The sequence below is a fragment of the Pseudonaja textilis genome, chromosome Z (assembly GCF_049901715.1).
Source record: "Pseudonaja textilis isolate UNSWEBS1 chromosome Z, rPseTex1.2, whole genome shotgun sequence".
NCBI lineage: Eukaryota > Metazoa > Chordata > Lepidosauria > Squamata > Elapidae > Pseudonaja > Pseudonaja textilis.
This window is the reverse complement of record NC_142008.1, coordinates 63,205,387-63,231,222: the sequence shown is the minus strand read 5'-3', so window position 1 is coordinate 63,231,222 and position 25,836 is coordinate 63,205,387. Positions and strand designations below refer to the sequence as shown.

The 25,836-nt window shown below is 37.0% G+C and overlaps 1 protein-coding gene across 13 annotated transcripts in view; it reads right to left on the bottom strand.

Moving 5' to 3' along the window:
- Positions 1-25,836, bottom strand: part of AVL9 (AVL9 cell migration associated) — a 106,792-nt gene that overhangs the window by 21,670 nt on the left and 59,286 nt on the right. For 8 of the 13 annotated variants that reach the window (XM_087917925.1, XM_026702206.2, XM_087917929.1 and 5 more), the window contains 2 exons: positions 17,952-18,021; positions 5,930-6,462 (listed from right to left, as the gene is read on the bottom strand). In XM_087917925.1, coding sequence (XP_087774051.1) covers positions 5,930-6,462; positions 17,952-18,021 — 603 coding nt within the window. Of the gene's footprint in view, positions 1-5,929; positions 6,463-9,028; positions 9,083-17,951; positions 18,022-25,836 lie in introns of all 13 variants that reach the window. The other 5 variants (XM_087917923.1, XM_087917924.1, XM_087917926.1 and 2 more) reach the window with 1 other exon arrangement.

The following is a 25,836-nucleotide window of genomic DNA, read 5'->3' as shown; positions in this document are numbered from 1 at the left end:
GGGCCCCCTGCGGTGTTTATGTTATTAATAAATGAAGTGCTACATGAGCATTTGTATAAGGGAGTCCTGATTTACCTGGGCAACATTTTAATATATACTGAGACCAAAGCAGAACATGTAAAACTAGTCTGAGCTGTTTTAAACAAAGTCCGCTCCGTCAAACTTTATGCTAAACTCTCTAAAAGTGAATTCCACCAAGAAAAATTGATTATTTGGGGTACCACATTTCACATCAGGGTGTAGAAATGGACCCTCAAAAAGTGCAGGCTGAACTTGATTGGGAACCACCCTGCATGCATAAGCAGTTACAAAGCTTCCTGGGATTTGCCAATTTTTACCGACAATTTATCCCCACTTTCACTCAGATTGCCCTCCCCATTACCAACCTCTTAAAAATAAAGTGGGAGAGCAACCCAAAACCGAAACGGCCTTTGAACTGGACAATGGAATGTCAAGCTGCATTTGAGAAACTTAAAACGGAGAGCCAATTCAGCACCTGGACACAAAGAAACCATTCATCATACAAGCATATGCCAGCAATGTGGCAGTAGGGGCGGTCCTGCTTCAGAAAAATGAGCAAACCAACTACAACCATGTGCTTAACACATCCAAAAAGTTGAATGAGACTGAGTAAAGGTGGGCCATTTAGGAGAAAGAGGCTTATGCAGTTCAGTGGGCGTGTTTAACCTGGAGGTATTTCCTAGAAGGCAGTAAAATCCCTTTCAAAGTCTGGACTGATCACAAAACTCTAGAAGCCCTCAAAACCCCAAGGAAACTCCCCAAAACAAATACAGGCAGAGAGAACCCCCCCTCCATGAGCTAGAGTTGATGGAGACCGCCAAGCACACCAGGCGCAGCTAGATGAAACCCAATGAGATGGTGTGGCAGTGTTGAATGAGCCACCTTGACTCAGGGGGAGGTTCAATAGGGACCCAGATCAACTGGCTCTATTCCTTGACTTTGCTGGAGTCCATCTAGATCATTATGGACATGTCTGCCCATCGCATAGAGCCATGGTGAATGCCATTGCCATGGGATTAGAGGGAGAAGCAAATGAATGGCTAGCAGCCCTCCATAGGAGGAGAGCTTCTCAACTGCAGGACATCGACAAATTCCTGCAAGAGCTAGAAGCCAGATTTGAGGAGGTGGAGGAGACTATATACAGAGGCTGAGTTTCAGAATTTAAAGCAGAAAGGGCAACCCATTAAAGAACACATCCGTGAGTTCAGAAGGATCATGGGAAAGCTACCACCCTGGCTGGAGGAGTTACTAGTCCATTTCTTCAGAAAAAGCCCAGATAAGCAAATTAGCAAAGCCACCATCTATCAGGACATTCCAAACTGACTCTGACTGATTTCAAGTGGTCATAAAGATTGACTGTGGTTTGTGCACCAATGATATGTGGAGGCAACCGAATCCCAGAGAGAGAGGACAGCCTGAGTGAAGACCACCTGGCTGATAGTATATGGTGGTAACTCAACTGGCCCCAAGACCAACCCTCCCCTGAGACCAGTTGAAATGCTACAGATGCGGAGGGATAGGTCACTTTCCATCAGTTTGTGCAACTCCAGCTCCGAAACCCAAGTCAGAGCTACCATCCAGGGCGTGACCGGAACGAGGCCCAGGTGTGCTGACGATAAGTCCCGAAAAGTCCTCCAGGTTGTAGAGGCCCTTCCCCACCCAGTCAAAGGGGGATTCCAGCTGATGACCAATCACCAGGACCCTATGACAGTTAGGACGAGGGAGAAAACGACCTGATGGTGGGTGAATTTATTTACCCTTTCGTCTTCCTGATACATCTCACAATCCCCAAAACAAGGACTCTCGCCATGTTTGAAGCCCTAATAGACTCAGGCTGCATTAGATGTTTGATTAACTTACCCACAGTCCTGAAACTGGGGATGAGAGCAAAGAAATTGGCCCACCCAATTAAGTTTGAGCAGGTTGATGGGTCCCTATTGGGGGGGGCATGCCTCCATCTCACCAAACCAGTGAGGCTAGAGCTAGCGGACCCCTGGGAATCAATTTGATTCATAATAGTTCCCAAAATGACAGAGGTGATGACACTGGAGCTCTCATGGGTAGACAAATGGGGCCCGACCATTTGGTGGCAAAGGGAAACAGAGGCTGAGGATAGCTAGAGGCCCCCAAACCCCTCCGTACCAGCAAATAAAGTTATTGCCCACAGCTGGTGGTCAAAACAACTGGTGGTCACCTCTGAACAAACCCCAGAGACTGAATGGATCCCTGTAGAATACCAGAATCTTGCTGAAGTGTTTAGTGAAACTGAGTGCAATGTCATACCCTCCCACCACACAACAGACTGTGCCATCATCCCCGGTGCCAAGCTCCCCAAACTGCACGCCCTGGGAAATGAAAGAAATGTGCAAATACATAGACAAAAACCTAGCAAGAGGGTTCATTGAACTGGCCAAGCCATGAGTCGCAGCTCCAGTCCTATTTAAAGAGAAAAACAATGGAACTATGAGATTATGGGTGGATTTCAGGGGGATTAACGGCATCTGCATGCACAAACTATACCCTCTCATGAAGGACATGCTGTCCCATTTTGGCCAAAGGAAGGTCTTTACTAAACTAGATCGCAGAGAAGCATATTACCAAGTCCAAATCAGGGAGGAGACAAATGGAAAACAGCTTTCAACTGCCCCCTAGGAAGCTTTTAATTCAAAGTAATGCTTTTTGGGCTGCAGGGGTCCCCAGTGGTATTTATGCAGCTAATAAACAAACTGCTATATGAGCATCTCTATAAGAAGGTCCTCATCTACCTGGAGACATCTTCATCTTTACTGAGACCATAGACGACCACGTACCCCTAGCTTGAAAACCTTTTGCAGCAAACTTATATGTCAAGCTGTCAAAATGCGAATTTCATTGCTTGTGGCTAGACTACCTGGGCTACTGAGCGTCAAATGAGGGGATAGAGATGGACCCCAATAAAATACAAGCCTTCCTAGAGTGGCAGCCCCCTCACACACGTAGACAGTTACAAAGTTTCCTGGGATTTGCAAACTTTTACAGGCAATTCATCCCCCCCCTTGCAAAAATTGCCAAACCCTTGACAGACCTCCTAAAAACAGGGAACCCAGGGATGAAGCCCAGTCTGCGGCAACCCCTACAGTGGGACCTAACTTTCCAAGAGGGATTTAGAACACAAAAGAATCTTTATTGGAACATCCTAACCCTGAACAACCCTTCGTCATCCAAGCAGATGTCAGTGACATGGTGGTGGAAACCATTTTACCATAAAGAAATTGTCAGAGAAAACTACAACCTTGTGCCTCTACCTCCTGTAAACTCACTAACATGGAAAGACGATGGGCAGTGTGGGAAAAGGAGGCTTTTGCAGTAAGATGGGCATTACTAACCTGGGCCACCTTTTGGAAGGGGGGGAGAGAGAAACCGTTTGAAGTCTGGACTGACCATAAGAATCTGGAGGCCCTTAGAACACTGCAGAAACTATCACTCAAACAAATCTGCTGAGCTCAATACTTCAACTGATTCAACTTCATGCTAAACACATCCCGGGGGTGGGGGGAGGAATTTCCCAGCTGACACACTCTCTTGCATGCCCCAATACAAATGCGGGCGGGAGGAGGTAGTAGATGCCATCAGTCCCCTTCCCTAAGCCATGGCCCAAGTGACCACCCACCAACAACACCACAGCCAGCAAGACCAACTCGCAAGCCTTCGAACCATGAATCTCAAAACCAAACTGGAAGCAGACCCCTGGTTCCGTGTCAACCAACACATCTTGACAAAAAGGGAGGACCTAGTATGGAAGGGGGCAAAACTTTATGTCCCCGAGTCCCTGTAGACCTCAATCCTCCGGAGAAGCCATAATGTCAAATCAGTGGGCCAATTTTGATTCTTAAAAACTTTATACACTTAGTGAGGAGACAATTCTTGTGGCCTGGCATGAAAAAAGACATGGACAGTTATGTAAAAAAGCTGCACCATCTGTGCCTCTATGAAAAAGAGACGTGGTCAGTGGCAGAGCATCCAAGCACCAATGGGGGGTAGAGAGACTTAACACCATTGTAGAACAGTACCTCAGGTACTACGTGAACTTCCAACAGTCCAATTGGGTAGACTCTGCCATTCACAGAGGTTGTTTATACTAATGCTGTACACAGCAGCACGGGATTAACCCCTTTCAAGATAGTAAGTGGTATGGACTTTGTCCCAATGCCGGAATACTCAAGGGAAGCTCCCTCCTCTGTCAGTTTGACTGACTGGCTGTCAACGCTAAAAGCGGCATGGGAAAACATCAAGAAAGCACTAGCTAAAGTGGCACAGACCTATAAGCAACAGGCAGACAAACATCAAACCCCACAACAGCCGTTTCAGTTGGGGTGTACCACTTCACAAAATACTTAAGGTTAAAATGCCCCAGCAAGAAGCTGGGACCAAAATTAATGGCCATTCCCCTTAGTAAAGATTATCAACTCAGTCATGGTATAATTGAAACTGCCCTGGCTGCTGGGAAAAATACATCTGGTATTCCACAGCAGCCTCTTGAAACCAGTGGTCAGGTCGATCCTGAGACCATCCTATGAGCCCCTGGATCCAATGATCATAGGGGGCCAACTCATTATGAGGTGCAAGTGAAGGGTTATCCTCTATCGGAGGTATCCTGGGCACAGAGCAGAAAAATCCAAGCTTATCGCCTCATAGCCAGATTCCATGAAGAGAACCCAACCAAACTTGGGCTGGGGGGGAATCATACCCTTAAAAGATATATCTGTACTCAAATTATTTTTGCTCAGCATAGGTTGCCTTCAGTAAGTGAGCAAGGCCAAATGTCAACTTGTGAAGCTTTCCTGGCCTGCTCCCGAGTTGCCATAGGCAGGGGGGTGGGAAATCGTGCCTCGCAGCTGTATCAAGAAATTCACACCTCAGTCAAAACAAAAGTATCCTAGCCATCTGAAGTCAAGGCCATCTCCATGGAGACCTACAATGGCTGGAGGGAGTGACCTACGACCCCCAAAATTGCTTCATTGGGGAATGTGACTGGTGACACACCTTGTGGGGAGGGGGCAATAAGAAGCAAGGTGCAAACTGGGTGAAGTCAGAGCTGGATTCACCTAGGTTGTACCGACATGGCACACCTAATAAACATCTGGATTTTTTTCTTGCACAATGGCTTGGGGCTCCTGATTTTGTTAAGAGCATTGATTGAAACCCTGACAAAATCCATATTTGCCAAAATGTATTTGTTTGGTTTTTATCAACCAAATCTTTATTATGGTCACATACTAGCATAATATTGTTTTCATTGTTTATTTGTATTCATTTGGTGTTTGGATTTTTAGAGGAGGTGTTTACATTAAGATTACAATAAGAGAGGTATGATGGCAAACATTTTAGGAACCCCTGCTCTAAGATCAATTTATCTAAAGGATTTCCAGAAGCTGGACACTACTGGCTTTGTTAGGATATCATATATTACCAGGAGAGTTATAATTGAAAGTCTATATTGTACTTAAGTTCATTTCCTTTTTAATATATTTATCCACTCCATCAATCCATTACTACAAAAACATGCAGCTTTGATTTGATATCTTCACTTTTCTGCAATTGTTATTCAAAGCATTTTATGATCAAGGTCCCTGACATTCTTCAAAAATAAATCTATTGTAGTGACACGACATTTTTTGAAAGAGCTCCTAAAATTACAGAGAATTGCTCATTAATTACTAGAGCAGATGAAGGCAACCTCAGCAGCTTTTAATCTCCAAGTTTGCTTCCAGTGATTGTTTGTCTATAATTACTCAAAATTATTAACATTATTTCCTGTTTTTCTGAAGTGAAAAATATTTCTACCCTCTATGCTCCCTTTATTCCTGAAAAATATTTAAAACAGCACTTGGTAACTAAAGTTTGTCCCACTTTATACTACAGGAATTACCTTAGTGAAGACAGCTAATGGCATACCATACTGATCTTCTTCCAAACCAGAAATAAGTCCAGGTACAAGGACTGTATGTCCTGTATTAGGCTGAGGCTGAACAATAATTGGAACACTTTTGGAAATCACTGACTCCTTCAGAAGAAATTCAGTCTGTCCTGCTACTGAAGTAATTTCACATTCTCCTCCTTTCAAGTTAGGATCCTCTAGGAGATTAGGATCTAAGGTTTCCCAGTCACTTTCAGAAGATTCTGGAGAAGTGGGTAAAGAAGGTTTCCAATATTGTCCATGATCCTGGCAGACATGTAATTCACTAGATTGATGCTCAACTTGAAATAAAGGTACATCTGCTCTCTGGGTATCTCTTTCTTGGTTGCCTTCCCCAACTGTGTCAAAATTGGCATTTGAAACTGCCAGAGCAGACAAAGAAACAAAGTAACTGGAAGGAGGAGAAACTTCTTGTCCAACTTCCTCTGATGTGCTTTTTCTTGGTCGGTACTGTGAGCAATCAGTAAGACCATGTTCTATCATACCTGGAATTTATTTAAAAAATGAGATTAATATATTCTATATAGGAGCAATCACCAATTTATATTGGAAATTATGCTAAGATGAAAACTACAGTTAATTGCAAAAATACAACACACCCATGATTCTTTCTAGTCTTTCAGAAAGTTATTTTTCAATGAAGAAAATAATCTTTGGTGTAACTGAGTCGGTATAGCAGAGTTTGGAGATAATTTTAATGAAGGAACATCAGAATTGTTGTAAGAACAATCCTTTATTCTGATTGGTGTAGAAGGCATACGATAACTTTCAAGCTAGATGCCTTTCAAGTATGGTAGAGTTCCAGAAATCCTTGCGTTATTTATACCATAACCTGGCTTGCCTTGAAGAACTGACAGCACCTGTTACAAATTCCTCAAATTTTCCACTTATATAGAATTCTCAGGCTGTTTATATTAAGATAGAGAGTACAGCACTGAATAAATGTTTATGCAGGTGCTTCTCTTGTAAAACAATCTAAACAGCTGGAGACTGAAGTTGAAAGAGACAAGATTATTGTGACCTTGGATTATATTTTGCTGAAACTTGTTGAAACTTTGATATTGTGCCTTGGACAGTATATGGTGGCAGTAATTTACTTTGTGACTCATCCTTAAATTACAACTGAATCTTTTTCTTCTTTTTTTTTGTTGGTGGGTGGCCAATCTTGGCCTACTTTGTTCCTTTTTAGGCTTATTCAAGTTATTAGCCTGTTTATAGTCTCACTGTTAGAATATAACCCTCCCCTGTTTAATTTTTTTTTCTTTTTCTCTTTTAAACTACTGGTGGATTTATCTTACTATTTTTCTTTCCTTTTTATATATACTATTTTTAAACATGGTGTTTTTATATTTTCTTCTTTTTTTCTTTATCTTCACATTTTTACATCCCAGCATCTTTTCCTTTTTTTATTGGCTCTCTGTTGTTCTCCTGGGTTTTTTATTGTTCCCCTTTTTTAAAATTTTATTTTATTTTTCTTCTCTGCAACTTTTTCTCCCCCCTCCCCGCCCCCGATAATTAGATTAAGGGTAAAGAAGAACCCGAAGAAAATTGTTTTTGGTGTTGTACACTGAAATTTTTGACTGGGATTACAATTATTCAAAGATGAAGAAGACAACCTCCTCTCTCAGCCCAAATTCTCAGTGGTCACTTCGCACTATGTTACAGCAGGAGCCTTGAAGATATCTAAAAAAAAAGATGGATGGAACAGATAGTGTTCCGAGTGTACACAAGATATGCTATGAAAAACAAATTGCCTTGAGAAGTCCATTTAAGATTCACTAAGAAAGCAATAAAAACACGAATATTACAGAGTGCAAGGGATGACCCATTGAAATATAAAGGAAAAGAGATTACAGTCCTAAAACAAGTACCGAGAAAAATGAGAGATTTGAGAAGAGAATATCAATTCTTGACAAAGATTTTAATTAAGAAAGGAGTGAACTATAGATGGTTGATTACAGAAGGCTTAATATTTACTTGGCAAGAGCAAAGACACAGATTGGACTCAATAGAGAAAGCAGAATTATTTTATGGAGAATATAGAGGAAAAGAAGAGGAGAGAATACGAGACGAGGAAATAGTTAAACTTCAAAAGGAAATGGTTCAAGTAAGAGATAAAGAAAAAAGAGATGAAAAGACACGAGAAGAGGGAGCAGTAGGTGGAAGGGTGGAATTAAAAGAAGAGAGCAAAGAACAACGAGAGCAGTAAACCCTACATATAGAGTATAAACAATGGAAGAAATTGATTACAATAAATATAAATGGACTGAATTGGGACATCAAAAGGAAAAAACGTTCCTTAAATTAGAAAAATTGAAACTAGATATAGTCTGCTTGCAAGTAGTTCATATTAAAAAACAACATGTCCAAGTACTGAAATATCCTAGAATTGGTTAGCCTTAAGCCTTAAACTGCCTTAAGCATTACAATGCTTGAAGTAATGAATGAGGTTTTGTCAAAAACCAAAACACCTAATACATAGACAGAGGCTTATATTATTCTTAAACCAAAAGAGGATACTGACTTACAACAAATAAAAAACTATAGATCTATATCCCTGCTGAGTGCAGACTATAAAAAATTTGCCTCAGTAATGGCAGAAAGACTTAAAAGATATTTGAACCACTTTATACACTCTGATCAAAATGGATTTCTGCCTAAGAGGCAAACTAAAAGGCAACACGAGAATAATCTTGAATACATTGGAATATTATGAAACACACCCAAAAAAGCAAATGGCCTTGGTATTTTTAGATGCACAAAAAGCCTTTGACAATGTAAATTGGCAAATGGATGTTATTGCAAATGGAAGTGACAGGCTTTAGAGAAAGCTTCATTAAGGCAATTGAGACAATATACTGTGTTATAAACAATCTGCAAAAGTAATGATAAATGGAGATTTGACAGATAATATCAAATTAAAAAAGGAACTAGACAAGGATGTCCTCTGTTGCCACTGCTGTTTGTATTGACTTGGAGGTATTAAATAGAAATATTAGGGATAATAGAGAAATAAAGGGAATGAAAATAAAAAAGAGGAATTTAAATTACAAGCATTTGTAGATGATCTAGTCTTCATATTGGAGGAACCATTGGAAACAGCACCTAAATTGATAGAAAAGATCGAAGAATATGGGCAGGTGGCAGGACTAAAAATAAAGATAAAACTAAGATTGTAGTTAAGAATATGATGGAAAAACAAAGGAAAGAATTAACAGACAGACTGAACATCCAGATCACAACAAAGTAAAATATTTGGGAATACAATTAACAGCAAGCGGTGGAACATTAAAGGAAAATAATTATTAGAACTTAAAACAACAGATTGCAACAGATTTGAAAAAATGGGAAAATTTACAATTATCTCTGATAAAAAGAATATCTACAATCAAAATGAACATACTACCAAGGATATTATATTTGTTTCAGATAATTCCAATTAAATTAGGGAAAGAATATTTTGTGGACTTAAACAAAATAATGTTGAAATATATATGGCAGGGAAAGAATGCAAGAATTAAATTAAAATTGCTACAGGATACTAGACTGAGAAGAGGTTTTGGACTACCCAATTGGGAATTATACTACCAGGCAATAATACTGGTGTGGGTGAAAGAATGGATTGCGCTGAGAAATACTATATTGTTAATACTGGAAGGCCATGATTTGCAATTGTGGGGGCATGTATTTTTATGGTATAAGGAAAGGAAAACACATGGGTATTTTAGGAGACACTATATTTGAAATGCTTTATTGTTAACATGGGAGAAAATAAGGAAACAACATTATATGAAAATACCATTCTGGTTATCAGCTATAGAGGCATTCGCATATCCAATTCTTTTTAAAATGGAACACATAGTTAGATATAGTGAAATTTTAAATGAAAAGGGTGAACTCAAAACAAAGCAAGAATTACATGAACAAGAGTTAAAGATGAATTGGTATTCATATGTGTGCAAGTACATTCTAGATATGATAAAGACAGTAAGACAGAAGGGCTTTATAAAGAATTTACAGAACTAGATAAAATCTTAACGGGTACTGTTGAGAGGGTGATTAAAAATTATATGGTTATTTACTAGAAGTGAAACTAGAAGAAGAACAAATTAAAGAAGCAATGATTGCATGGGGGAAATTTTTTGCATATGGGATAGATCTAGACAAATGGCAGAAACTATGGACTAGAAACTATAAACTAACAATGTCAACAGCATATAAAGATAATTTGTATAAGATGTTTTACAGGTGGCATCTACCCCAGCAAGAATAGCAAGGATGTTCAAGGATAAATTGGTGAAGTGTTGGAAATATCATCAGACACCTGGATCATATTACCATATGTGGTGGATGTGTGCAGAAGCTAAAAGATACTGGAGTAAAATACACAGATGGCTGGAAAAAATGACAAAACAGCATATAGATTTGAAACCAGAGATATTTTGTGGGGGAATTTTACCTGAAGGTTATAATAGAGAATTGATATACTTGATTATTAATGTTTTAACTGCAGCTAGAATTGTATTTGCTCAAAATTGGAAAAATGAGAAAATTCCAACAGAGGAGGTGGTGATTAAGAAAATAATGGAATGTGCAGAAATGAGTAGATTAACATTAGCAATTAGAGAGCAAGAAGAAAAGGAATATTTTAAGATATGGGATTTATTTTATCAATGGTTAGATAGAAAACTGGGAAATTGAAGTATAATTCAACAGTAATGATATGTTATAATTGATTATTATAGAACAACTTTTAATATGAATAAAAATTAGTAAGAACTGAGATTTGCTCTAAAGGATAATGTGGATTTGAAACTAAAGTCTAATGATGGTGTAATAATAATATAATATGATATGGAAAGTTGATTAATATAATATGAATGTAAATTTAAATTTAAGAGGAAAAGACTATACATATTGTGCACAAGAATTATGTAGCAATTGACACACTGTATAATTGTTAAAAATAAAAACTATGTATGTATGTATGCATGTATGTATAAAAGAATTCTCAACAAGTATTTTCTTTGGCTCCTAATAATGATTCTAGCACTAAATCTCATGGCTGAAGTTCCTATTGTTACAAGGTTAGTAAAAAATGATTCTATTACAAGCCTTCTGCTAGTCAAAAATGTTTCACAGTACCAACCCTACTCAAAAGAAAGACAAATGTTTTTTTCCTTGGGAGGGAATGTTCTTTTATTTATTTATTATTATTTTTATTTTTAATATAATAATCCATCTTTAGTTGAACAGTGTGTTCTCTGGGTACAAATATCTTTGTTGAACAGTAATCAAAATTTGCAACATCATTAATTAAAATAGTAATATTTCACACATTAATTCTACAATATTAAAATAGTAATATTCAACAAACTAATTATATTAGCGTATCTTTTTAAACACATCTTCTTTATTTTGTTTCCATTTCCCTATTTCTAACTTCCATTTTTGTTGTTTAACCATTGATAAAATAAATCCCATGTCATATAATAATTCAGTTTGCTTTTTCTCCTTAATTACATGTGTTAATCTGTTCATTTCTGCACATTCTAATATTTTCCTGTTCCCATTCTCATCTGTAGGTATCTCTTCACTCTTCCAGCTTTGTGCAAATACAATTCTAGCAGCAATTAATATATGAATAACTAAATATGCATTTTCCTTACTATATTTTTCAGGTAGGATCCCCAATAGAAATATTTCTGGCTTCAAATCAGTATGCTGTTTTATTATTTTTTCCAACCACATATATATTTTTACCTGGTATTTTTTTGCTTTTGGGCAAATCCACCACATATGATAATATGACCCAGATATCTGGTGGCACTTCTAAATTTAGCCGACTTATCTTTAAAGAACTTTGCCAGCCGTGCTGGCGCAAAATGCCATCTATAAAACATCTTATACAAGTTTTCTTTGTATGCAGTTGACATTGATAATTTATAGTTCCTATCCAACAATTTTTGCCATTTATCTCATTCAATTGTATAACCAAATTTTTTTGCCCATACTATCACTGTTTCCTTCACTTGTTCATCTTCCAATTTAATGTTTAATAGGTAGATGTATGTTTTTTTAATCAATTTTTCTTCTGCCCATTAATATCTTGTCTAGTTTTGTTAGTTCTTTATAATAATCATATAGTTTTGCATCTTTTTCACATATCTGTACTTGTGAATACCATGTCTATCAATCTCTTGATCGCTTAATTCTTGTTTATGTTTAAGTTCCCCCTTCTCATTCAAAATACCTTCATATCTAACAATATTTTCTATGTTAATGACATTTGGGTGAACCAGTGGTTCCATTGTCAAAAGCCAAACTGGTATTCTCAAATAATGTTGTTCTCTGATTTTCTCCCATACTAACAATAACACATTCCTAATGTAATGCCTTTGAAAGTAACCATGTATTTTATTTTTCCCATACCACAAGAAGGCAAGCCAGCCCAATTGCAAATCATGTCCCTCCAAAGTCTTTTTTTCCCCTCAATACAATCTATTCTTTCAGAGTGAGTACTGCAGCCTGATAATATAAATCCCAATTCGGTAACCCAAAGCCTCCTCTATTTCTCGAATCTTGCAACATTTTTAGACTTATTCTTGCTTTTTCCCCTTGCCAAATATATCTTACTTTATTGAGTTCCTCAAAATATTTTTTCCCAGTTTTATCGGAATTGTTTGAAATAGATATAATAATCTTGGCAATATATTCATTTTTATTGTAGCTATTCTTCCTATCAATGATAGTTGCAGGTTTATCCATTTCTCCAGATCTGTTTTAATTTGTTGCATCAGTTTATAATAATTATCTTTCTTATGAATTACAAATCTTGCGGTCAAATTAATCCCTCTTTTACTTTCTTAGTAAGCTGAATACCTATTGTCTTCATTAACTCTTTTTTCTGCATATTTGTGAGATTTTTAACTAATATCTTAGTTTTTATTTTCAATTCTGCCATTTAACCATATTCCTCTATTTTTTAATTAATTTAGGCCCTCTTTTTGTGGATGTTCCAAAATGAAAACTAAATCATCTGCAAATGCCTGTAATTTATATTTTTCTTTTTTTATTTCCATACCTTTTTATTTCTATATCTTGTCTGATATTTCTATTTAATACTTCCAGTGGCATTATGAATAGTAGGGGAAAGAAGGGACATGCCTTTTTTAATATCAACCTGCTCTGTCATATCTCCATTTACCATCACCTTTGCTGTTTGCTTGTAATATATTGCCTTAATCATATTAATAAATCTCTCCCCCAAATCCATATCTTTCAACTGTGCTAACATAAATTGCCAGTTCAAATTATCAAATGCTTTCTGTGTGTCTAGGAAGATCAATGCCATTTGCTTCCCTGGATGTGCTTCCTAGTACTCCAACGTGTTTAAAATTATTCTCCTATAGTCTTTAATTTGTCTCTTAGGTAAGAATCCATTTTGATCTGGATGTACAAATTGATTTAAAAATCTTTTAAGTCTTTCTGCAATTATTGAGGTGTATATTTTATAATCCGCATTCAGTAACGATATCGGCCTGTAATTTTTTTATCTGTTATAAGTCTGAGTCTTCTTTTGGTATGAGTGTGATGTATGCTTCCGTCCATGATACCTTCTATTCTAACAGTACTTCATTGAACACTTCCAGCATTGGTATACTTAGGATATTTTGCAGACCTTTATAAAGTTCTTCTGGTAGACCATCTGGGCCCTATTTTTTACTATTTTTTGGTCTCTTAATTGCTTCTGTTAGTTCCATCATTGTTATATGCTCATCTAACATGGCCTTTTCTGTTTCAGGTATTTTAGGTAATTCCGCCGTCAACTCATAAAATATTTCTATGGTCTTTTTAGAGTTGCCAACAGAAAGGGAGGGGGGAGCAGTGGCCAGCTTGCATTCCATAAATGTTTTCAAAGATAGTTTCTAGGTGACCGAAGTTTCTGCCGTGCAAAATTCTAACTATGATTGATGACTTTTGGCTATGGATGTGTCCCATTGGAGAATATGAATTATGATACAACCAGGGGGTGGGGGAAAACCAGGATCAGGGGTGACAATAAATGATGTGTCTCAGAGCCGGTTACACCCAGGCAGTACCAACTTGTTTACTCCTAATAAGTCCTCTTTTAAGTTTTGGAAGTTTGGCTTGAGACTCATGATTTAAATGGGGGTAACTGCCAGAGCCCTGACATCCGTTTTAAAGTATTGTTTTATTTTATCTTCTGAAACTGTTTCTTAGTCATATAGTTTTCCATAATAATTTTGAATCACTTACTTTTTATCATTTTGATGGTAAAGGTTTCCTTCCTCATCCATTAATTGATGTATCAATTTTTTTTCTTTCTCCTTTTTCAATATATATGCCAGCCATCTTCCTGGTTTATTTACATTTTCAAAAAAATTCTCTTTAAAGAAAAAAATCTAATTCTTTTCCCATGAATTGAATAAATTCCTTGTCTTAATATTGATTGATTCAATATTCATCTTAATTTTTTTTTGTTTTTTTCCATGTGACTTTTATTGGATTATGGTCTACCCAATTATTTATTTCTATATTCAGTTCTTGTACATTAGTTTTCAGTTCAGCTGACATCCATATCATATCTACTCTTGACCAAAACGTGTCTATTTGAATAGAATGAATATTGATTTTCCTTAGGATGTATCTCTTGTCATACATCTTGGATGCCTAGTTCTTCCACCATTTTAAGAAAGCCTTTAGAAGCATTTTCCTCGCTTTTTTGTTCACTTTCCTGGTTTTATAGTCTAGTTCCGCATTTATAATTGCATTGGAATTTCCCACAATACAAATATTTTCATACTCCAATTCTATTATTTTCTTATGAAGTTTACTATAAAAATTCTCTTGTTTACTATTTGGTGCATAAATTGCTACCAGGTATATCTGTTTATTGCTATTTCCACCATCAAAATCCTCCCTTCTTTGTCCTAAATATTTGCTTAGCATTTATTGTTTCTTTTATACAAAGCGCTACTCTTCTCTTCTTATGTTGTGATAGAGAGGTACCATATTTTTCGGAGTATAAGACACTCTGAAGTGTAAGACACACCTAGCTTTTGGGGAAGAAAACAAGAAAAAAATCTGCCTCTGCCTCCCAGCAATTTGCCTCCTTGCAACAAACAGCAAACAGCCTGGTCTGCTTCAGCACAGCCTGATTAGCACAAGCAGCTGATTATCGGTTGGATCATCTCTTACTATCTCTCTTACTATCACTCCCTCTTGTGGTCCAAAATAATTATCATAAAATTGTTCTGCTTTTTCTATGGAATCTAATCTATGTGTTTGTTCCATCCAAGTCACCAATACCCTCTGGTATCAGCCATCTAAATTTCTGGTATCAGCCATCTAAAATTTACTCCATTCTTAATAAGCTGTTTTATCAAAAACTGATATTCCTTTCTTATCTGTCTTACTCTTCTGGGAATGTTTTAGAACTACTATTTCTTTCTCTTTGTATTTTATGGGTTCATCCCTTGCCCTTTGTAGTACCTCTATTTTTAGTGCTTTTTTAGTGAATTTCACATGTACCTCATTGGAAAGTCTATTTCTAAATATTTTGTCCATCTCAGCGAACACCTTTTCTTTGGATATCTCTAAGACATTTGCCAGCAGCTCTGCCATTATTTCTCACAAAGTTTTCTCCCTTTTCTTCTTCAACGTTCTGGAAACGCAAGTAATGGTCGGCCCTATCCATTTCCAATAATATTATTCTCTCCTGATTTTTATCTGCCAATGTAAGTCTGTGAACAACCTCTTCCACTCTTTTCTGTTTGTTCAGCTTTCTCTGGATGCGTTGTTCATTTTTAGCCATTATTTGTTGAAAATGTTCTATTTTATCTTCTACTTTTCCTATTCTTTCCTTGAGGGCTTCATGCATGACTTGGAGCAAAGCTTTCATCTCTGCCTGCGTCGTATTCATTTTTTCTTGCTGCAACATCACATCCAATGACCTTTGACCTGCTAGGCTGGATGCTGCTGCTGCTGCTGCTGCAGATGCCACAGATGTAGTTTTCTTCATTTTGTGATGCTTTAATTATAACTGTAATTTAATTGTAATCCCAGAGACACGTAATTATAAACCACAAAGGCAGAGAAATGAAACTGATATTTATAATCCAAAGGGAAAGTGAAAGTATAAATTGTAATCCAAGAGTTTTTAGGCTATTAGCCCTTCATTGTTCAAAAAGTATCTGTTTCTCTTGTTAAATTTATAATTCATATAGGCCCACCAAATCCCAGAGTTCAACCAGCCAACTATCTTGTATCTTTAAAGGGAGAGTCCACAGAGCAATGAACAAAAAAGAAGGGTGATATTTTATTGTTCACTTTGTCTGTTTAGCTTCTGCTTGAGTTTCAAGAGCTAGACTGTTTTTAAAGTCTCAATATTTCACTCTCTGTCTCAACTATGTAGCATAAACAGCTTACTGGTATAAATGTTTTTTATTTTAGCAACCAACCCGTAACTACTTCTTCTTCAGTCTCTCAAGGTTATATTTGCTTTTATTTATTTTTTCCTTTGCACCCTTTGACTTCTGCCAGCAGGTGTCACTGTTGCTCTGCTTCTCTCCCTTTTATTTTATATTGTATTATCCAGTCCAGAAAGTTCTTTAAGTCCAAATTTTATAATCTCCAAAAGCTTTCCAAATTGATCAATATTATATTTGAGTCCTCAGTCCAGCTTCCTAATTTTAAGGTTCTTCCACTTCATTAAAAAATTCTCTTTTCTTTCCGGTTTTAAAAATGGCTCTCCAGCTTGCTCATTTGCTTTTCTTGGGAGGTGGAAGAACACAACTTCCTCTTTTAGGGGTCCTACTCTCTCCCAGATTAGTTTCCAGGGGGCTTGTTCCTCAATCGCAGTTACAAGTTAGAAATCTGTCACCCAGATCATTCACACTGTTCCTCAATATTTCGCGCTTTCTTCATTGGTCAGCTTTGCTGCCTTTGATCGGGCATGCAATGGGTTTTTTTTCCTGTTGGATTGAGAGCCTTTTCTGGATCGATCAGGAAGTTTGCAGGCTTCCTGAGATCAGTGGAGTATGCTGTCTTACTTCATCATCCTTCTGAGGTGATTTAGGTCCATCAGAACTTCCTTGCACTTTGAATTTCGACACGATCCCATGGAGCCCCATGGGATATGTCGTATCATCGTCAGGTCAGCCCCATCCTCTGGGAGGGAATGTTCTATTATACTCAATAAAATACTTAAATAAATGGGAGAAAATACAAATGGCTGCATATTACTACAAAAATGCTTTTGAAAACTAACCTGAAAATTAGTCATGAGTTGGGAAGGCTATTAGTTTCTTGAACCTTTAGCCCTTTCTGTAATACTGAAACACATTTTTTCACTCCCCCCATGCAATTGTATTTTCTCCTTGCATTATTTCCAACTAGCTTAACTGCCCCTTTTCTTCTCTTCCTCATGCAACTTGCATATTTTCTGTACCTCTTTTGGCTGATTCTATCAGAAGAAAGAAAGGGAATATTGGTGAATGTACTTGTATATTTTGTGTGTGACAATGACTCGTGTGAGAATAGCTGGTTGTATAATTATTGTAGATCAATTAAATACAATAGGATACCTTGTTTTACAGCCAATAATTTTTATCAATAGTTATTAGCTGAATTAATATTAATGTTTTTTGAACTACTGTTAAGTCTTTGGGGACTATATCTTCTTAGAAGCTTATGCACATATAAATTCATAAAGATGTATCATATTTAGGACTGATTTCTATGTAATTAAAATTGACAATGTGGGGCAGCTGGACATTACACATTCTTTTTGTGTACATTTACCTTTCCTGCCTATTCTTTTTGGGGGAGGGGTAAGCCATTTAAAATTCAGAATATTTCTCAAGTAAATAAATTAAATACTTAAATTAAAAATGGCTATGGATTCAAGTAGCATTTTGATAAGAACACACACATACACATATGTACTAACCAGGAAATAGTGATAAGACACTCATTAATGCTCCCACCAGCCGATTAACTGGAGAGATATAAAACAGAACCTGAAAAGAAGCAGGGAAAAATATATCAATAGTATACCATTTCAAAAGAAACCGGAGTATAACCGAGGCAGTCAAACTGCCCCCTTTAAAGCAGCAAAATATTTATATAGAATAGAATGAATGAGCTGGAAGGGACCTTGATGGTCTGCTAGTCCAACCCCCTGCTCAAGCAGGAGAACCTATAACATTTCAGTTAAGTTACTATCTGGACTCTTCTTAAAAATATCCAGTAATGGAACACCCAAGATTTCTGGAGGCAAGTTGTTCCACTGATTAATTGTCCCCACTGTTAGGAAGTTTCTCCTTAATTAGATCTAGGTTGCTTCTTTCTGGTTAGTTTCCAACCATTGTTTCTTGTCCTGCCCTCCAGTGCTTTGGAGAATAATTTGACCCATTCTTCTTTGTGGCAGCCTCTCAAATACTGGAATACTGCTATCATGTAACCCCTAATTCTTCTTTTTTTAAGATTAGCCAAACTCAAATCCTGCAGCCATTCTTCATATTCTTTAATCTCCAGGCCCTTTATCATCTTAGTTGCTCTTTTAACTTTTTCCAAAGTCTCACCTCTAGTATGGTGACAGTTGGTTGCAGTTTTCTAGGTGTGGTCTTACTATAGTTTTATAAAGTGGTACTAGTACTTCACATGATCTTTACAGATTACAGATTAACAGAGTTGGAAGGGATCTTGTAGGTCATCTAGTCCAACCCTCGCCCAAGCAGGAGACCCTATACCATTTCTGAAAAATGGCACTCCGTTCTTGATTCTATGCCTCTGTTTATACAGCCCAGGATTGTATTAGCTTTTTTGGCTGCTGCTGCGTACTATTGGATCATCCACTAGGATTCCAAGGTCCCTCTGTCTACCAATCACAATATATTACTCTGACTTTTATATTTATTTTTTACCATTATCATTTTAATCCTTTTATTTGCTGGTCTGTGACCATAATAAAGATTGATTGGTTGATGATGATTGATGATGATCAGTAGTATCTATTTACCTATATTTCTGCCATTTTTAATATAGATGTTATAATATACCACCTGTATAATAACCACAAAAATATGTTGCAATCTGTATTATTACTTCTTGAAAAATTATGAAACTACTAGACCTTGCATTCTATGGCTTAAAGTAATGTGATGGTTGATAAAAGACTGAGTAAGATTTTGGGTCCTTGTTTGTGACATGATAATGTTTATTCAATTTCTTTGACTAATTAAGCAATATATATTTATCTAAAAAGAGAAAAATCAGAGATTAATCTACATAATTATAGTCTATGTACTGTCCTCTCTATTCCAAGCCATAAGAGTAGATACGTTATATATTTTCAGTATACAATATAAATATAACTACATACTTATTATAAATTAAATATAAATATTTACATAGATCTCAGTTTTCTGGCAGTTTCTTGATTTCAACAGTTTCTTGTTGGTGCTACCTATATGCCAATTTTATTTCCTCTTTTAATCTATATATTTCATGTTTTACTGTCTACCCATTGATACCAAATGTTCCAAATTGAGTAATATTCTGAGTCTTCTTTATCATTTAATTTCATTGTGAGACTATCCATTTCTGCACATTCCAGGATTTTACGAATTATAACTTCCATCAGACGGAATGGTAGACATCTTTCAAGCCTGCATTAGGGCAATTCTTGCCGTCGTTATTATGTGTATAATCAGATATTGGATCTTTTGGGGATATTTCTCTTTAATGATTCCCAGGAGAAATAATTCCGGCTTCCACTCCAACCTGCAATGGATAATTTCCTCTATGTTTGTATCTTGGTCCAATATTTTTTAATTTCTGGGCACGGCCATCAGACGTGGAAGAAGGTGCCTTGTGTTCTCTTACACTTCCAAAAGTTTGGGTTCAGCTTAGGATAAATTTTTGCTAATCTGGATGACGCCAAATGCCAATGATAAAGCATTTTATATACATTCTCTTTATATGCAACTGACTTCGTCAAGGAAAAAAATTTATGCCAGATTTTTTTCCCAAGCCCAGGCTAACATGGTTTCTTTAACAATTTCCTCTTCTAAGTCAAAATTTAATAGATAATTGTATATTTTGGATATTGTTTTTTCTTCTGATCCTAGTAATAATTTTTCTAGCTGGGTTTCTTTCATTTCAAATCCGAATTCTTCTAGATCTTTTTTATACCTCGTCTGTACTTGAAGGTATGGCCACCAATCTATATGTATTCCCCGTGTTTCTAATTCTTGACTTGTTTTAAGTCTTTCTTGATTATCCCAAATTTGGTAATATTTGACTTTTTTTACTGATATCCAAAGTATTTGGGTGGATCATTGCCTCCATGGTGACAACCAACCTGGAATTTTGGTATAGTGTTTCTTCCTAATTTCTTCCCAGATATTTATCAACGAATCTTGTAAAACGTGCCTGTAAAAGTAGGAGTGGTTTTTGTTCCTGGGGTTCCATATGAAGGCATGCCATCCTATTTCTATATCATATCCTTCTAATATCAAGATGCTCCTATTCTCTAATTTGATCCAATCCTAATCCATATTAACGCTGCTGCTTTGTAGTAAGTCTCCCATATTGGGAGTCCAAAGCCATATCTGCTTTTGCTATCCTCTAAGTAGATTGATTTTATTCTTGCTTTTTTCCCTGTCCATATACATTTTAAGGCCTGCAACAGTATCGGTCCAGATTCCAATGGATCTTCAATAATGAATGCCATATCAGCAAAGGCCTGCAACTTATATTCCTCTTTTATAAGTTGGGTTCCTTTTATTTCCTTATTTAATCTGATTCTTCTTAATAAAGTCAGGTTGAAAAGCAGGTGACAATGGACATCCCTGTCTAACTCCTTTTGTTATTTCAAATGAATCTGTCATTTCCCCATTTATTAAAACACTTGCCTTTTGAATAGAGTAGATCGTTTCTATCACATTCTCAAATCTTTCTCCAAAATCCATTAATTTGATCTGTTGGGTCATACACTCCCAGTGTACATTGTCAAATGCTTTTTGCGCATCCAGGAAGACAAGCACAACTTGACTTCCTGGGTGTGTTTCATAATATTCTAATATGTTAATTTTTGTTCTTGTGTTATTCCTAATTTGTCATGTTGGGAGAAATCCATTTTGGTCAGGGTATATTCTATCATTTAATATTTTCTTTAACCTATTTGCCATAACACTCATAAGCACTTTATAGTCAGCATTTAGAAGGGATATCGGTCTATAGTTTTTAATTTACTTAGTGTCTGACCCCTCTTTTGGAATCAATGTGATATAGGCTTCCTTCCACGAATCTGCTTTTATCAATACCTCATTACAAACTTCTAGTAACAATGTTTCTACAGATTCTCATATATTTTTGTAAAGTTCTCCTGGTAGACCATCCGGACCTGTGGTTTTATTGTTTTTTTGTCTTCTAATTGCTTCCTTTAATTCAATTAGTGTTATTTCCTTATTTAATAATTCCCCTTTTTCTTGTAATAATGGGGGTGGCATTTCTCCTTTCAGATATTCAACTATTTTTTTCCATTTCTATCTTTCCCTGAGTGTATAAATTTTCAAAGAATTCTCTTACAATTTCTTTTTTCGTATCCATGGTAATTTCCTCAGTGCTATTCTTATCTAGTAATTGGTATATAGTTCTCTTATTTTCCTTTTCTTAATTTATAGGCCAACCAATCTGCCAGGTTTATTTGCATGTTCAAAATTATTTTGTTTTGTATATTTTAAATTTCTTGGTCTAAAATGTTCAATTTGTGTTTTGTTAGGGCCAATTTGTTTCTAATTTGCTCTTTCCCTGGTTCTTTTTGTAATTTATCTTCTACTTTGTTTATCTCCCCCCACTAATATATTGTAATTTTGCCATTTTTCTTTATTCCTCTTTCCCATATAAGCTATTGTTATTCCTCTCAAATATGCCTTCATTGTATCCCATAAATTTTGTAATGAGGTATTCTAGTTTTTATTATCTTTAATAATTTGAATTCTTCTGAATATTTTTGGATTTATTCTTTTTCTTTTAGAATTTGTGCATTTAGGGTCCATCTGCCTCTTTTTCCTCTTCTGTCCTTTCCATATTATTTTGAGAGGATTATGGTCAGCCCAGATATTTGGCATTGTTTCTATTCTTTCAATATCTTTGATTAAGTCCCCATTTACCCAGGCCATGTCTATTCTTGATCAGGATTTATGTGGGTTGGAGTAGAAGGTGAATTGGGTTTCTCCTGGGTTCAAGGTCCTCCGTAGATCATTAAATTTAGTTCAAAAAAGGTTTTTGATAGCATGTTTCTTTTGTATTTACATTTTTGCTCAGTAGTCTTTTCAGGTGTCTAAAATTGTGTTATAGTCACCAATTACACACACATTTTGGTTTCCTAATTCAATAATTTTATTTTGTTTATTTTTGTAAAACTCGCTTTGATTTTTGTTAGGTGGATATATCCTACCAATAGTATATCTTTTCTTCCCACAAATAATTCCACTATTAAAATTCTTCCTTTTCTGTCTGTATATACTAATTTTGATATTATTTCTTCTTTAATGTATATTGCTGCCTTTCTCTTTTTTCTTCTGCTAATGTATATAGTTTTCCTAATTTTTTGTACTGTAGATGTCTCTCATTTTTTATTGTGCACTTCTTGAAGACGCACAACGTCCATCTTTTATTTCTCTATTTTAGATAGTATTCTTCTTTTTGTTGGTATATTTAAGTCATTTACACTGATCGATACTAACTTTAATCCTTGTTATTTCTGTTCCAATATCTGCCTTCTGTTTGCTCTAGTTTCTCTTTGGTTTCTAGTTTGTACTCCCTCCTCTTCTTGGTTGACTTTCTCCTCGCAATTTCCCTTTTCTTGCTCCTCCTATTTTCTTGCTGTTGTTCATCTTGACTCGGTGGATCAAATTCCCCTCTGCTATCACTTTCCTCTTCTGATCCCACCAGCTGTTCGTAGAAGTCTTGGGCTTTTTCCAGATTATCAATTTTTATTTTATTTTCATACCATGTGATCAGCATTCCCTCTGGTGTGATTCATCGAAACAGGATGCTCTTTTTGTTTAGATGACTTGCCAAAAATCGGTAATCCTGTTGTTCGCGTACTCTCCTGGGGATTTGCTTCAATATGAGTATCTCTTTTCCCTTATATAACAATGGTTCCTCTCTGATGATTTTATAAATAATGTCTCTTACTTTCCTTCCTTATTTGCACAAATGTTGTAACTCAGCAGTTCCCAATCTTTCCACTTCAGCAGCCTAGCACAGCGCAGGATGTGTGAGTGGCAGATGCATGCATGCATGTCCAGCTCCCTTGGTGCGAGTGGCAGGCACACACACTCTCCACTAACGTGAATAGAGCTTCACGTGTGAAAGGAGGGTGCTTGCACTCATATGTAAAGGTCCACTTGCACAAGCAGAGGGCGTTTAAGCAGAGGGCGTTTGAGCAGAGGGCACTTGTGTTCATGTGCAAAGCTCCACTTGTGCTTGCGGAGTGTGCCCTCCACTCATGTGAGAGGAGCTTCATGAATGAGTGCAAGGGCACACTACTCTTATGAGTGGAGATTTGTGCAGTTCACACGTGTGCTTGCTCATTGCTTGCACAACCCAGTATGAAATAGCCACGGCCCAATAATGGGGTTCTCTGTTGCAACTTTTTAATGCATTCTCTGTTCCAACTATTCAATGTACGGCCCAATAATGGGGAGATCTGTTCCAACTATTCAATGCATTGTCTCCCCTTAGCTGTACTATGATGTAGTATTATGGGCCATTATGCAGCAATTTACATTGAAATCTAGTAGAGAGTTTTAGATAATCACTTGTTGGAGTACAGGTGAAACTCAAAAAATTAGAATATCGTGCAAAAGTTCATTTATTTCAGGAATGCAATGTAAAAGGTGAAACTAATATGAGATAGACTCATTACATGCAAAGCAAGATAGTTCAAGCCGTGATTTGTCATAATTGAGATGATTATGGCTTACAGCTCATGAAAACCCCAAATCTACAATCTCAGAAAATTAGATGACATGCAATCAATAAAACAAGGATTGTACATAGAACAATATTGGACCTCTGAAAGGTATAAGCATGCATGTGTACTCAGTACTTGGTTTGGGCCCTTTTGCAGCAATTACTGCCTCAATGCGACGTTGCATGGAAGCTATCAGCCTGTGGCACTGCTGAGATGTTATGAAAGACCAGGATGCCTCAATAGTGGCCTTCAGCTCTTCTGCATTGTTAGGTCTCATGTCTCTCATCTTTCTCTTGGCAATGCCCCATAGAATCTCTATGGAGTTCAGGTCAGGCGAGTTTGCTGGCCAATCAAGCACAGTAATCCCATGGTCATTGAACCAGGTTCTGGTGCTTTTGGCAGTGTGGGCAGGTGCCAAGTCCTGCTGGAAAATGAAGTCAGCATAAAGCTCGTCTGTGGAAGAAAGCATGAAGTGCTCCAAAATCTCCTCATAGAGGGCTGCATTGACCCTGGACTTAATGAAGCACAGTGGCCCAACACCAGCAGATGACATGGCTCCCCAAATCAACACAAACTTCATACTGGACTTCAAGCATCTTGCAGTGTGTGCCTCTCCGTTCTTCCTCCAGACTCTGGATCCTTGGTTTCCAAATGAGATGCAAAAGTTGCTCTCATCAGAAAAGAGGACTTTGGACCACTGAGCAACAGACCAGTTCTGTTTTTCTTTAGCCCAGATAAGACGCTTCTGACGTTGTTTGTTGTTCAGGAGCGGCTTGACAAGAGGAATACAACATTTGAAGCCCATGTCCAGGATCCGTCTGTGTGTGGTGGCTCTTGATGTACTGACTCCAGCCTCACTCCACTCCTTGTGAAAGTCCCCAACACATTTGAATGGCCTTTTCCTGACAATCCTCCCCAGGCTGCGGTCATCCCTGCTGCTTGTGTACCTTTTTCTTCCACACTTTTCCCTTCCACATACCGTATTTCCCCATGTATAAGCACCCCCTTTGTATAAGCCACCCCCAATTTTTGGACTGTGAAGTTTTGAAAAAAATATTTTATTAGAGAAACAAGTTATGAAGAAAGAAAATTTACAAAGAAACAAAATTGACGCCTAGATCTACAACTTCGGTCATGACGCCGAAAGCGGTGCGGCGACGCTAGCAATCTACGCATCGGAACGAGAGTAGGAACGAAGCATTCAGGCCGATGCCTAGCATATGCATTTCTATCGCGTACTCGCACTGTAATCGTATCATCACGTACAATTTTTACAAAAAAGTATAGCATACTGCTGGAAAACCAGTTTATTCCTACTTTATTATTTTATGCATTTTTCACGTATAAAAAGTGTACCTGCTTTGTATATGCCACCCCCCTACTTTTTGGGCTTGAAAATTTTGGAAAAAAGGGGTGGCTTATACATGGGGAAATACAGTAACTTTCTATTAATATGCTTTGATACAGCACTTTGGGAACATCCAACTTCTTTTGCAGTTACCTTTTGAGGCTTTCCCTCCTTATGGAGGGTGTCAATGATGGTTTTCTGCACAACTGTCAGGTCAACAGTCTTTCCCATGATTGCAATTCCTAGTGAACCAGACTGAGACCATTTAAAGGCTCAGGAACCCTTTGCAGGTGTTATGGCTTAATTAGCTGATTAGAGTGGGACACTTTGAGCCTAGAATATTGAACCTTTTCACAATATTCTAATTTTCTGAGATTGTGGATTTGGGGTTTTCATGAGCTGTAAGCCATAATCATCACAATTATGACAAATCACGGCTTGACCTATCTTGCTTTGCATGTAACGAGTCTATCTCATATATTAGTTTCACCTTTTATG